The sequence below is a fragment of the Ceratotherium simum genome, chromosome 40 (genome assembly GCF_057802395.1).
Source record: "Ceratotherium simum simum isolate JZ-2026a chromosome 40, ASM5780239v1, whole genome shotgun sequence".
NCBI classification, from domain to species: domain Eukaryota; kingdom Metazoa; phylum Chordata; class Mammalia; order Perissodactyla; family Rhinocerotidae; genus Ceratotherium; species Ceratotherium simum.
Genome location: NC_141939.1, coordinates 700,423 through 713,274, shown reverse-complemented (window position 1 = coordinate 713,274; position 12,852 = coordinate 700,423). Strand labels below are relative to the sequence as shown.

General features: G+C 39.8%; 1 protein-coding gene across 1 annotated transcript; it reads right to left on the bottom strand.

Annotated features, from left to right (window-relative positions):
- Positions 1-1,252: 1,252 nt before the first annotated feature.
- On the bottom strand, positions 1,253-9,674 carry IL1A (interleukin 1 alpha). Its single transcript, XM_087426091.1, has 6 exons — positions 9,599-9,674; positions 8,553-8,601; positions 7,431-7,650; positions 5,649-5,822; positions 4,490-4,611; positions 1,253-2,206 (listed from the first exon to the last, which is right to left on the bottom strand). The coding sequence occupies exons 1-6, from the start codon at positions 9,643-9,645 to the stop codon at positions 2,015-2,017; spliced, it is 804 nt and encodes a 267-aa protein (XP_087282217.1). The 5' UTR covers positions 9,646-9,674; the 3' UTR covers positions 1,253-2,014.
- Positions 9,675-12,852: the final 3,178 nt, after the last annotated feature.

Below are 12,852 nucleotides of genomic sequence, written 5' to 3'. Positions count from 1 at the left end.
CTAATTCAACATGACTCAGTCATGTGAGGATAGAGTGACCATGAATCACTTATATCGATTGGATTCATTCTTTGGGTCAAGACACATTTCCTTCTGAATGAAATCAGGGTTCTGTGAGTAAGGAGGAAATGGAGATGGCGATTGCATTGTCAACCAATAGGGTTCACCATATGCTTCTCTTCTCTCTCTGATGTCATTTTAAGGATTTTACCTGCTATAAACCTGCTGATGTCTTCCAAATCTATATCTAGTTCTAACTTGAGTTCCAGACACATTATCATCTGCCTATTATACATCTGCACTTGGGTGTCCTGCCAGTAGCTCAAATTATTACATGTCTAAAATGGTACTCATCCTACTTCATCCTGGGATTGAGAAGAACTCCATATTTCTACCAAAAGTACTGATTAAGGCACTGCCACTCACCCTCTCTCCAATACCAGGAAACTGAGAGTCGTCTTGGACTACTCCTTCCCAACTATTTCCCACATCTAATTCCAAGTTCCCTTGATTTTAACTTTTTCCAATTCAACATATCTTATATCCATGCTTTCCAAATGGATCCATTAGTTTTTAATGCTACTCTGTGTGTGTCAGTTTGTATGGATATATAAACACACGTGTTGTACAAGAGTAATGTGACCTTTAAATGAACCTGGGAATATTATCATTCTTAATGTCATTTATGCCTACTGGGAAGATAACAAAGGGGAGAGAAAAACCATAAAATCTTGGTTTGGTTTTGTAAAGTAACACTAATTACAGTTGTTTATGTGAACTTTTGTCATTTGTTCCTAATTACCATGCAGTAAAATAATGATTAAGACAACAAATAATTATGTGTTAGATTTACTTTTTTAAAAGTTTTATTCAATTATGACTGATAATAATGTTATTGTTGATAGTAATGTAACACTATGGTTTGATCACAACTTTTAGAATCTAGAAAGAACATTCTTATGTTCCAGAAAAGAAAGTTTAGGTAACAGTTGTCCCGTGGTTGCCCAAGTTCAGTTCATCCCATTTTAGCTAGTAGGACTTGATAGCAGGTGAAATGAATGACACAAGAATGCCAAAGTAAGTTTAAAGGCAGAGGAGTGAAAAATTTTGACCAATTACCAGCTCAAACAAACAAGATAATTAACATAAATTTATTACCACAACTTCCGGGCTCCCAGGTACTGGAATACAGAGTTCATGACAATGGAAAAGCACAACTGGGGGACCAAAGTGCCTTAGTGTAACTCAATGAAACTCACTCAGCCTGGAAAACACTGTCTACTGGGGCGGAGGATACCCGGTCACAAGAAATTGCAAGGAACTGCCATAAATATAATAATATAATTATCTTAACAATTTATTTATAAATATATATAAATATATAAATAATAACTTAAAATAACATTTCATGCTTTGCCTTCTTCTTGAGGCTCAGCTTCAAGAAGCGTTTTACTAAAATGATCTCATTGATTGGCATAAAATATTGTTGAGGCAGGAAGGATATAGGTATCATTCCCTCCATTTTGAAGATGATCAAACTGAGGTCCCAGAAACATACAGCATTTGATTAAGGGTCCATCAGCAACTTAAAAGCAGAAGGCAATCAGTTGGAATGAAATCCCAGGTCTATGGCTTCTCATTCCAACTGCTATTGTGGGTATTTCTTAGTTTTCTTATGCCTTAGTTAATCCATCTGTAATATGGGTAAAGTCTTTTTGGTAGCCATAGTCAGTAGCCTTGGTTCTCTCAAGGTTGTTATGAAGAATAATAATTAAAATGATTGGTACTTGGCAAAGTATAGGGTGTTCTTTAAATAACAGACAACATTATATGTTAGTGTTGGCTCCACTAGATTTTGCTCCCTCTCTTACAAAGAGAGTCAACATTCATTTAGAATTACAAAGGCTCAGCACATGCTTAGCAAGTGACTAAGAGTAAAGGATTTGATTCCTTCATGTACATGGTACATACGGACTGTCAACACTTCACAAGTAAGTAGACTCCAGAGTCAAGGCTAGTTGTCCAATATCTGAAAGTCAGTGATAGAGGGTTGCCCCCTTGCCATGTGCACCAGTTTTCCTTGCTTTGTGGCGATAAACAACTCTGGATGGGCAACCGATCTGAAGTAGCTCTTAGTGCCATAACGTTCCCAGAAGAAGAGGAGGTTGGTCTCATCTTTGATGGTTTTGGGTGTCTCAGGCATCTCCTATGATAGGAGGAATAGAGATCTGTTAGAGAACGAGAAGATGCTAGAAAAAGAACTGAAGCTCAACCCCTTGGCATTTGGCCTTTATGAGAAACATAAGCACTTTAGGACCGTGACTCTGTAATATGATGATATAGGTTCTTCATTCATATGTTCATTCAGCAAGCATTTATTACATGCCGATTAGATGTATGGCCCAGTCTATTCATAATAGTTGATTTCCTTAGTTAACTGGAGAAAAATCCAAATTATTCCTAAAGATTGCCAATGACACTAGTGTCTCACTGAATCCTGCCAGGTAGGGTGAAACATTGTTTTTGTCCTGCCTTCAACATAGGCATAAGGCATTTTGCATCAAATTTGAGCACTAGTAATTCTAAGACCTCTAAACATTTTGACCTCTAAGTGGGCAAATCATACTTTGAGAAAATAATTTAGAATTTATAGATGTTTATCTCTGTATTTAAGTCAACAATTGAGGGCTTAAAAAAACCTAAAACACACACATGTACACATACAGACACGCGCGCGCCCACACACACACACACACCTTCCTAGGCAAATCAGCAGCTGAATCCTTTCAATGCGATTTTTGACAATTGTGATCTCTTTAGACTGTACTCTTCTTGTGAGTATGTATAGAATCTAACAATACTTTCATGGGAAAATAAAATTCAAATTCCAACTTGAGATGCTTCTTCTTTACTATTTTTAGTTTAAAACAACTAAATACCTTTTGAGGTTTCCTTAGGGTTTTCAATGTCAACAAGAATTTTATTTCCCAAACCTATTCCTCTCCTAGTTTTTCCTATCTCAGTAGAGTTTCTCCTCTTCCTCTTGTTGGTTCTCTCTCCAAAATATAACCAGATATAACCAGATCCTGTCTACTTCTTTCCATCTGTCTCACCACTCCCCACCTTCTAATTGTTATAACCTTCTAATTGGGCTCTCTGCTTTTTCTATTACCTTCCTTCTGATCTATTCTCTATTTTAGAAAATATAAGTAAAGTCAGGACACTTCCTTGTTTGAAGCCCTTTAATGGCTTTTCATTGTATCTCAAATGAAATCCAAATGCAAGGCTATCTGCAAACACTTGCTTCTGCTTATCTTTCCTCCTTCTCAAGAGTGCCCCAGCTCCTAGAGTGTTCCTTCTGATCTTTGAAGCTGGAGCTCTTGAAGCTCTAGGGCTGAGTGTACTTAGATCCCTCTATTTAGGATGCCCACACCACTCACCCCCTTGCATGGCATGCTCCCTCCTATCAGCAGCTCTCATCTCACAGGGAGCTCTGCTCTTGCCACTATATCTAAAGAGCACTCTCCCATTTTTCTCTATCTCAGCACCCTGTTCATTTGCTTTACAGCATCTTGCACTTTTTGCTGGTTGTTTGGCTTATCTATTGTCTGTATCCCCCAGAAGACTAAGTTCTATAAGGCTAGAGATTTTGGCTAACCACTGTCTACATAGCTGTTGGCACTATGCTTAAAAAATAGAAGGCTCTCAATAAATAACGCTTGTTGAATGAATTCATGAATGAAGGTACTGCCCTACTCTGTAGACATTACATCACTTTCCTCTACTCGATCCAGGTAGAGAAGCACATGCATCCACATAAATCCTAGTTGCAAGTGGGGAGGTTTGGATTATACATTTCTGAATAAGAGTCACCTATTTATCAGTGGTGAAAACATCTAAGGTTGCAGTGGTGGTGTGTATGTGTATCTGTATGTTTGAGGGGGAAGGTGGTGGTGAAGATGGGGCTGAGATGAGCGATAATACTTGTACCAATGAAGAGAGAGAGAGGCACTGGAGTCAGAAGGCCGGGGTTTGAATCTTGGCTGCCAGCTTTTTGCCTGGTGCTGTTTGGCAGATGATGAATTCTCTCTGACCTCAGCTGACCAAGTTTCTTGGAGGCAGGCCCCATGGTCCTAATGCCTACTATCAGGTCAGATTATAGATGTCAGTAAAGATTGGAGATAGATGGAATAAGTGGATGCCCTGGGATGGGAGGTGAATAGGATCAGGCAGGGAAAGGAAAAGGAAAGAGGAAGGCAATTTACCTTTTATTCACTCTTGCTACCTCCATTTTACTCTCTCACAGATCCTGGCTAGAACTGCCTCTGGGGATAGGTGAGAAGTAGGATGGGGGGCAGGTGGGCAGATGGGGACTGTGGTAGGAAGAGAAGAGAACTGTGCCACCCTGCTAGGGATGTCTGCCTATTGGGATCATTTACAAACATGTGGGATGTAAATGAAGCTAAGCTGGAGACTGAAGACAACTGACCTTTAGCAGTACGGGTTCGTCTTCATTTTGGGCACTCACAAACAGTTGAGTTTTTGAGATTCTTAGAGTCACGGGAAATTGAGAATCCTCTTCTGATGTATAAGCACCCATGTCAAATTTCACTGGCGAAGAGAAAAGCCAAAAAGAAAGTAAATGCATGGTATTTGTATAAAATCAAGTGTTTATGTAGCTACTGTGTGTGTGTGTGTGTGTGTGTGTGTGTGTTTGTCTAGTTAGATCCCCAACTATGGTGTAAGTACCTGGAGATTAGGAATGACATTTTATACATCTTTGTGTCCTTCACAATGTCTGCCATATTTACTAGGCAGGTAATTACTTGGTTAATGTCTTTAGAATTTTCTGTGTTGAATGAATGATTGGGGGCTGAATATTTGTTGAATCTCTTGTAATTACATTAGTGGGATAAGACCCTGCAATTTGTGAGGTCGTTAGTAAAATGGAGGGGTTTAGGGAAGCTGATACACTCATATGTTGCTAATGATACTGAAAAGTAGTTCAGTTTTCCTTAGAGAACAATGCTTAATAAAAGCTGTAAAGTTATTTATGCCTAGTAACCCAGGAGTTCCACTTTTGGGATATGCTCCAAAGAAATAACCTCCTAAGGAAAAAAATAATATATATAAACACATTTGCAACAAGGTTACTTAGAGCAAACCCAAAAGCATAGTAACATGATTGAATATTCTAGTGTCATTAAAAAAGCCTTATTTACAATAGCCAAGATATGGAAACAATCTAAGTGTCCATCAATGGATGAATAAAGAAAACATGGTATATATATGCAATGGAATATTATTCAGCCACGAGAAAGAAGGAATCCTGCGGTTTGCAACAACACAGATGGACTTTGAGGGCATTAGACTACGTGAAATAAGGCAGATGCAGAAAGACAAATACCATTTACTTTATGCTGCACCTAGTGCTCTCAAAGATAGGACACTTCTCTCTTGTGGAGCTCCTAGATTTGGCTGAAGCCCCTGTCCTTGCCTGATATTTTTACCAGAGGTGATGTGCTTCATCCTATTCTAGAAGAATAGTGCAAAGCCAGGAATCTAGAGAGGTTTATTCTTTGAAAGCAGAAAGTTTAAAAGAAATACAGAAATAAAAGGAAGGGAGGGTGACAGAGATGTCCCTTTACCTGCATCGTCCAGATTATTTAATGCAGCAGCCATGAGGTATTGACCCGATATATCTCGAATTATACTTTGATTGAGGGTGTCATTCAGGATGAATTGGTGGTTGATGATCCTCATAAAGCGGTATTTCACATTGCTCTGGAAGTTGTAAGCTACCGATTGGGGCTTGATGATCTCTAAAACCGTTATCACAAGCTCAGGTTAGTTTCTAGGTACAAACACAGGTGATATATCTGCTCTAATGCAACATAGAAAGTAGCTATGGAAGGGACATTAAGAATATTCCAATCTAGGTGAGGAAACTGAGAGAAGTGAAATCACCCAATCAGCAGTAGAATTGGTTCTAGGATTATCCCTGTGGTTATTTATTTGTTTTTTTTATAAACTTTGACTCCTCAGGCAATAGTTTTATTTTTTAAGAGATTATTTGTGCAGCATTCTCATTTTTGGTTGTTTGGAGGTTTCTAAGTAACCAGGAAGACTCCTAGTATTCCTCATCTATATTTTTGAATGAATGCACTCTGAGAAAAAAAAAGAATCCATTAAGAATTATGTATGTCACTGAGGGTGCAGGTCTAAATGTCTACCACCTTTCTGAACAGTGGTATGTATCAATATCTTCCTAAATCCTTGTGGCTCTGAGTAATTCTACATCTAGGAATCTATTCTAAGGAAATAAATGGTGATACAAATGAAGATTTATTGATATGAGTGTTCATTGTCATATTATTTATAATCATGAAAAATTGGCACTCTAAAATGCCCTTTATATATTGCTAAGTGAAAAAAGCTGTATATAAAACTGTATATAGTATGATCCACATAATGTTAAAAAAATTTGTTCATGAGTGTGTATATATAGAAAAGACTTTAAGGAAAGTACAATAGTGCTGGCAGTGGTAAACTCTTGAGTGGTAGTGTGAGTGATTTTTATTTTCCCTTTTATGTTTTCTTGTATTTTGCCAATTTTCCAGGTGAACACGTATTAGTCTTTAGCTGTTATCTTAACAATATTGGATTTATGTTTCATGTAGAGGCTTGTAAAGTGAAGGCATGGGAGAAAAGTCATGATTTCTGTAGTCAGCAGGAACTGAATTTGGTTTGAGTCTCTACCACTTACACACTATGTGACTTTGGGCAGGTTACTATCTCACTGAACTTAGCTTCCTCATATATAAAATGAGAATGTAGGGTTGTTGTGAAGGTGAGAGATAATGCAGCCATTGATAAATGAGTAGTGTTGGCAGTATTAACAAAGATAGTAGTAGTAATAGTAATAATAACAACAATAATAACTAACATTTATTGGATATTTACTATGTGCCAGGCATTATTCTAGCCCAGAAGCTTGCGGCTATTAACTCATTTAATCTTCACGACAAGTAGGGGCTCTGATTATCTCCGTTTTATAGTAGAGGAAACTGAAGCACAGCAAGGTTAAGTAAGTTGCTCAAAGAGGCACAGTTAGTGTGTGGAGGAACATAGCATGTAAGTGGTCATCCACTCATAGTATATAACTACTTTCTGCCAAAAGGCTAAAAGTTACAAGACCTTTACAATATAGCCACGAAATGAGCATGTGAACAAGTATTCTAGACTCAGGCCACTGCTGCTCTCGTCCTGCTGGAAAGGATAGAAATCCATTTTCCTTCCTTATAGTTACCAGACTAATACCTGGTTGCCGTCTTGTTGCTCTCATTCTAGGTTTTATTTTCTCATATACTCTATTGTCCCCATTTGTTTAAAAATGGAAAACAAGGATATTATTGCATTTGACTCCTTACCTTCTTCTGGATCATTGGCAATGGCTTCCAGGTCACCATCAGTGAGGAAATGATTTAGACTCAACCGTCTCTTCTTCAGAGTCTTCCCGTTGGCTGCCACCAGCACCACACTCTCCTTGAAGATCAGCTTGGATGTCTTAGAGGTTTCAGAGGTACTCAGAGACAATTTATCCATGCAGTCCTCATGAAGTGGGTCATAGCTTGCATCATAGAAGGATTTCTGTGAAGAAGGAAAATGGAAACTGAGAGGCTGCCCGTGGCCATAGAATGAGATTCCTTTCAGTAGGAGTTTTTTCCAACAGACTTAATGAGAAGGATCTCCTTTTTGGTCTTGGGTAACCCAGGTTTCATCAGTCTTCCCTCTACCTCCCCTTCCTTCCTTCCTTCCTTTCAGGATTTTCCTGAAAGGATGTGATCTCTTGGTCATCCATCGGCAGACTCAAAAATGAGATGTGGTGTTTACAAGTGATCTTAGTGAGTGGAAGGCTACCGCCTTCCAGTTAGTTCCCCCTCAGGAGGTTAAACATCTACTTGACAGTGCTCAAATAATTTAGAAATACTCCTATGGGAACAGCTTTTAGAGCCAGTACTAAAAACGCACAACACAGTACTTATACTGCCTATTTTGTGGTCTCCTAACAAAATAACACAGCTTGGTGAGTGGCTGCAGACTTCTCACTTTCAATTGGTGGGCTTCCTCCACCTCAGCTTCATGGGCTATTACATTTGGAGGGCTATCTCTAACCTGTGGTGCTGGTGTCGGAGTGGATGACCACAACATATCACTTTAGGAGACAGATCCCTAGTGAAGTGGCCTGAAGGGGCTGAGTCAGGATGGCATAACTAACATTCTGATGAAGTCTGACCCAGGAGACTCCAGTTCTGGGGGTTTCAGGATAGTTCTGCTCTGTTCTGGGAAAATCGGGTGAGCATGAAGAATGTCATCAACTGTTAGTGCAGAGAGGCAATTGGTCTCACTTATAATGAAGAAATGCACATCTCTGGATCTCTAGTGACGGTAAAACAAAAGCATCTAGGATTCAAGCCGTTGCTGTTCTCTTCAGGTGGAAAAAATACTGTGTAAGAATGGCAGTCCCATAAGAATTATAGTCATTTGCTTACCTGATTCAGAGAGAGATGGTCAATTTCAGAACTATATTCTTCATTTTCACTGTCAAACAAGATGATGAGAATGTAATTCTGTTTGTTATATCACTACAGTCACTTGGCAACGTATTTTAAAGACCACGTTAGCTTTGGGTAACACACACACACGGCCATTATTGTCATCTTTGAAAATTAAGGACTTCTGTACATACACATATATACAGTAAGTTGTACCTCATTAATTTGGAATTAGTAATTATCAGGATAGGTCTTGAATTTTACCTGTGCTTTATCTATAAAAACGTGGCTTGACTAACAAATTGAAGAGTTGTAATTGAATTTTAGGGAAAAACGTTAAGCTCCTCAAGAGAGAAGAAGTACTTTTGAAGCACCTCATTCTAATTTTAACCAAATAGATCATATGTTACACATTTCTTTCATGTATTCACTAAAACAGATTTAATAATTTATACTTGGCAAACTATCCAGGTAACATTTCAATAGCCTAGTTTGTGTTAGTGTATACTAATAGGTAATGGGAATGCCATGTTTGTTTAAAGTGTTCTATAATTTTAACTTTTTCTTCATTTACCTTTCTCCTATGTCTGAACGAGGTTTGACTGTGAATGTGCATTTACATGCTCAAATTGTTGTGGAGCCATTTCCTATTCCAGATTGAGATCAAGGAGTTTTCCTGAGAATGGTTTCTCTCTCCGATAGCCCACTAAAGCCCATTACTCTCCATCACAGCATGTATCACTACAGAGAATGAACCCAACTGAGGCTGCTGTCTAAGTAGATGTTGAAATTCACTAGGACTCAGCAGACCTTAAAAATAATTTTTCTAAAATGGCTGTCTCCGTGTCAATGTCATCTCAGTTTAATATGCTGGATGCTTAGTTCCCCTGGGTCTTGGCTGAACCTGCCCTGACTTCAGAGGTAGGACACATCTGTATAGCCTCTGCCAGTCTGGCCCCATGCCGGTCACTGTAACTCCTAGCTGGATTCTAATGTGCCTTGATCCCCTCATTAAATTACAAGAGAGAGAATCTATTTCCTACCTGTAACAGTTCTTCAGGTCTTCAAAGAGGTCAGGGACTTTGGCCATCTTGACTTCTGCAACAGAGAACACCAGTGGCTGTCAGCCCAGCCAGCCTCTGAACCAGATGCCTGCAAGGGGAACCACCTCCGCTTTGTGCTTCTGGAGAAACTTGATGAATGACTTAGCCCACGCTCAGCATTTTCCCCATTCTTCTTTTCACTCCCTTCAATTATTCGCATATATAGATATCTGTCTCCTCTACTAGCTTGAAAACTTCTTTTAGAATCTTGGTATCCCTTATGTGCCCAACTCAATGCTCTACACATAGTAGGCATTCAATGAGTTTAAAAAATCTCCACAAAAATGAGGTATTTGCCTTACACAGATGCAAGAGAGAGACAGAGTTGGAAATTTCCAGTTTTCTCCTAATAGTTTTTGGTAGTAGAGATTCCCTCTAAGGGCAGGCTCGGCTGCACCCACCAATGCCCTCATATGAAACCAATTTCACTGTCCCTCGCAGTTCCCCATCAGTAGAAAGAATTACTTTGTGAAATCTGACTGTGATTCTAACTCACACACCAAACCAAGGAGGGACAGGAAAGGAAGAAAGAGGCTTTAGCTTCAGAGAAGGCAGTTTGAGAGATAACAGCCAAGGAGAAAAACAAAAAATATTTTAAAAGCCGAAGACGTGATAAGGATGATACCTTTGCCGACTCAAGCGCCAATAAAATGACTCCGTCTGTGCCTGGAGACTTAACCCGAGTCAGGCTTCCACGCCTTTTATGTTTAGAGTAGGCGTGGCCACGAGTGCGTCATGGGGGATTTACAGGGAAAAATTGTTTTGTATTTTTTTTATGTTCATTCAACCTTATACTGGCCAAAATAATCACAGATTATATACTTGATAATAGTGTTATTTGCAGAGATTCCAGTATTTTCTGTCTTGGCTCCTTTATTTATTGCTCTGCTCTAAACAATTATAAACATGTGGTCTTAGAAAAAGGGAAGAAGAGCAGGAAACTTATTGAGTTTCTAAAAATATGTGGTGAGAGAGGAAGGGAGAAGTCCTAAAATCAGAATTATGGATGGCTAGAGTTGGAGAGGGGCTTAGGAGCTATAGTTTGTGTTTTGGCTTAATTTGTTTAGTGCACCCCAGAGCTGAGTATGAATTGATAGAATACTTGGCAGCCCCTGGCAGACAATACTTGGTGGCCCCTGAGGGAAGATGACCCATCTTTTGTGAAGAGGGGGGTTTGCTTGAACAGGCATAAATCTCTCTGAGTATAGGGTGACAACCTCCTGGTTAGGGCAGGGTAGAGGAGAGAAAGGTAATATTCAACCTCAAAAGTCTTAATCCCCTTCTCCTCTGAATACTGTCAACCCATTCCCTACAGAGTGACAGAGCTTCAGGAGAGATCTCTCAGCCCTGGCCACGTTATAGCAAGGTGGCCCTGGTCTTCTCTAGGGTAAACCCGAGGTGTGTGAGGAAAGCTGCAGACTCAGGGAGGTATAGGCATGGCCCCAGCCGGAAGCCAGTAGCTGGATTCAAGAATGGAGATTGGGGGAAAGGAAGGGACTCTCATAAATGACACTGCATCAGTGTTGCCTGGCTGTTATCATCAAACACTTTTTCGGTACCTAAGGCTAGCCCAGTTCAGGTGGTAGAACACCAGACTCTTAGCAGATAACTGTTTCAGGCTTCCTGGTTGGAGTTTTAGCTGCGTAAATTTTAAATAAAGAAAATGAATGGAAAAAGAGGGTAGAGGAGGGAAAAAACGGTAAAGAGAGAAAGACCAGGCACCACAACACAACATGGTATAAAAAAGCAAAAAATCTCAGAACTGGGAGTCAAGTGTGAGTTGGGTAAAGTATTCTTTCTGGTCTTGTTTAACTGTAAATAGTGGGGTTGGTTAGATGACCATTAACGTCTATCCTAGGTGCAAAATCTCTGATTCTGATTCTATTGCCCGGCCCAATTCCTCCTGGCCCTAGACTTTGTGTTACAATAGTTATAAAAAAGAACCACAGAAATAACTGCCATCCTGGATATAGGCAATGTAAATGGAGGACCAGATTAGGGCAGAGCTTGGGTGTCTCAGGGTGGATTCTTGTATGAACAGTGATGGTAGGCAATTCTCTGCATCTGTGGTTCCCCTTCAGGCAACACAGAAATGTTAATCCTGGTCACCCCCTCTGCCTCCCAGAGATCTTGTGAGAATTATTACCAACAAACAATTGCAAAGCACATTGTGAATATGAGCTACTATGGAGATGCAACTAAACAAAAATAATAACAACACTAATGATGGCTTCTGTCACTTGGGAACCTACATAGTCATCATTGTAATGCCTTAGTTCACCAAAGAAAATATAGTTCTTATGAAAATATTGGTTTGAAAACTTCCACAGGGAGGATATTTTCAGGTGAAGGCCTCCATTGAAACCCTGAAGATATTTAGTTTCTGGGAGGAATATGTCGCGCCTCTTTGGTAATCCAGGAAAACACCCTTGGTTCCACCGTTAGTGGCAACACCCATCCTGGCCTATGTCATTCCTCTGTTGTAGAGAATTCCCCAAATGTGGTTGGTTGAATTTCTCAAGGAGAGTTTGAATTTTTTCTAGACAGCGAACTCAGTTTGGGGTCTCACCTAAGATTTTTCTTCACATGACTTTCTTGGAAACTGGTTTTTAAAGGAAGAACAGCGTGGGTGAGGTTTAGAGAGTGAGAGATCTGTGCTTTGTTTTGGGGAGCCTACTTTTCTGTGAGCGTGAACCAAGGTTGCCTTGTATGTAAGCCTCATCACCAGACCACCTTTCTCTAGGGAACAGAGAGAGGAACATGCTAGGTAGAGTTCTACTGGATCCCCGAGGGTGTTTGGGGGCTGTCCTGTTTCAAGGACTTTGGGTGGCTTCTTGCACCTACCTCTTGACTCTGAGGAAGCCTCAAGAACTCTTCTATAGTCATTTTCACCTAAATCATTCAGAAAAAAATTGACTGTGCACTTATTCTGTACCAGAGGTTTTGCTAGGCATCATTATATTTCTGTCATGATTGACAAAATTAGTTATGCAAGATGAGATGATATAATTTGGTAGGTGAGTAGATATGCTTTATAAGCTTGAAGGTTGTGGGTCCAAAGAGTCAGAGTGATGTTTTTCATTTGAAAACTGTTTTATAGTTCACTAAGAGCTCTCACCTGCCCTGTCTCACTGGCTCCTCACTTTACCTACAAGAGGTAGTGATTACTATCCCCTTTCGTAGCTGAGGACCCT

What these genes read in the sequence shown, in the direction of transcription:
- IL1A (XM_087426091.1), bottom strand. Translation starts at nt 9,645, where the DNA reads ATGGCCAAAGTCCCTGACCTCTTTGAAGACCTGAAGAACTGTTACAG. An exon ending in GACCTGAAGAACTGTTACAG is followed by an intron (nt 8,602 to 9,598) that starts GTAGGAAATAGA and finishes CTTGTTTGACAG; the next exon opens with TGAAAATGAAGAATATAGTT. An exon ending in AAATAATCTGGACGATGCAG is followed by an intron (nt 4,612 to 5,648) that starts GTAAAGGGACAT and finishes TCTCTTCGCCAG; the next exon opens with TGAAATTTGACATGGGTGCT.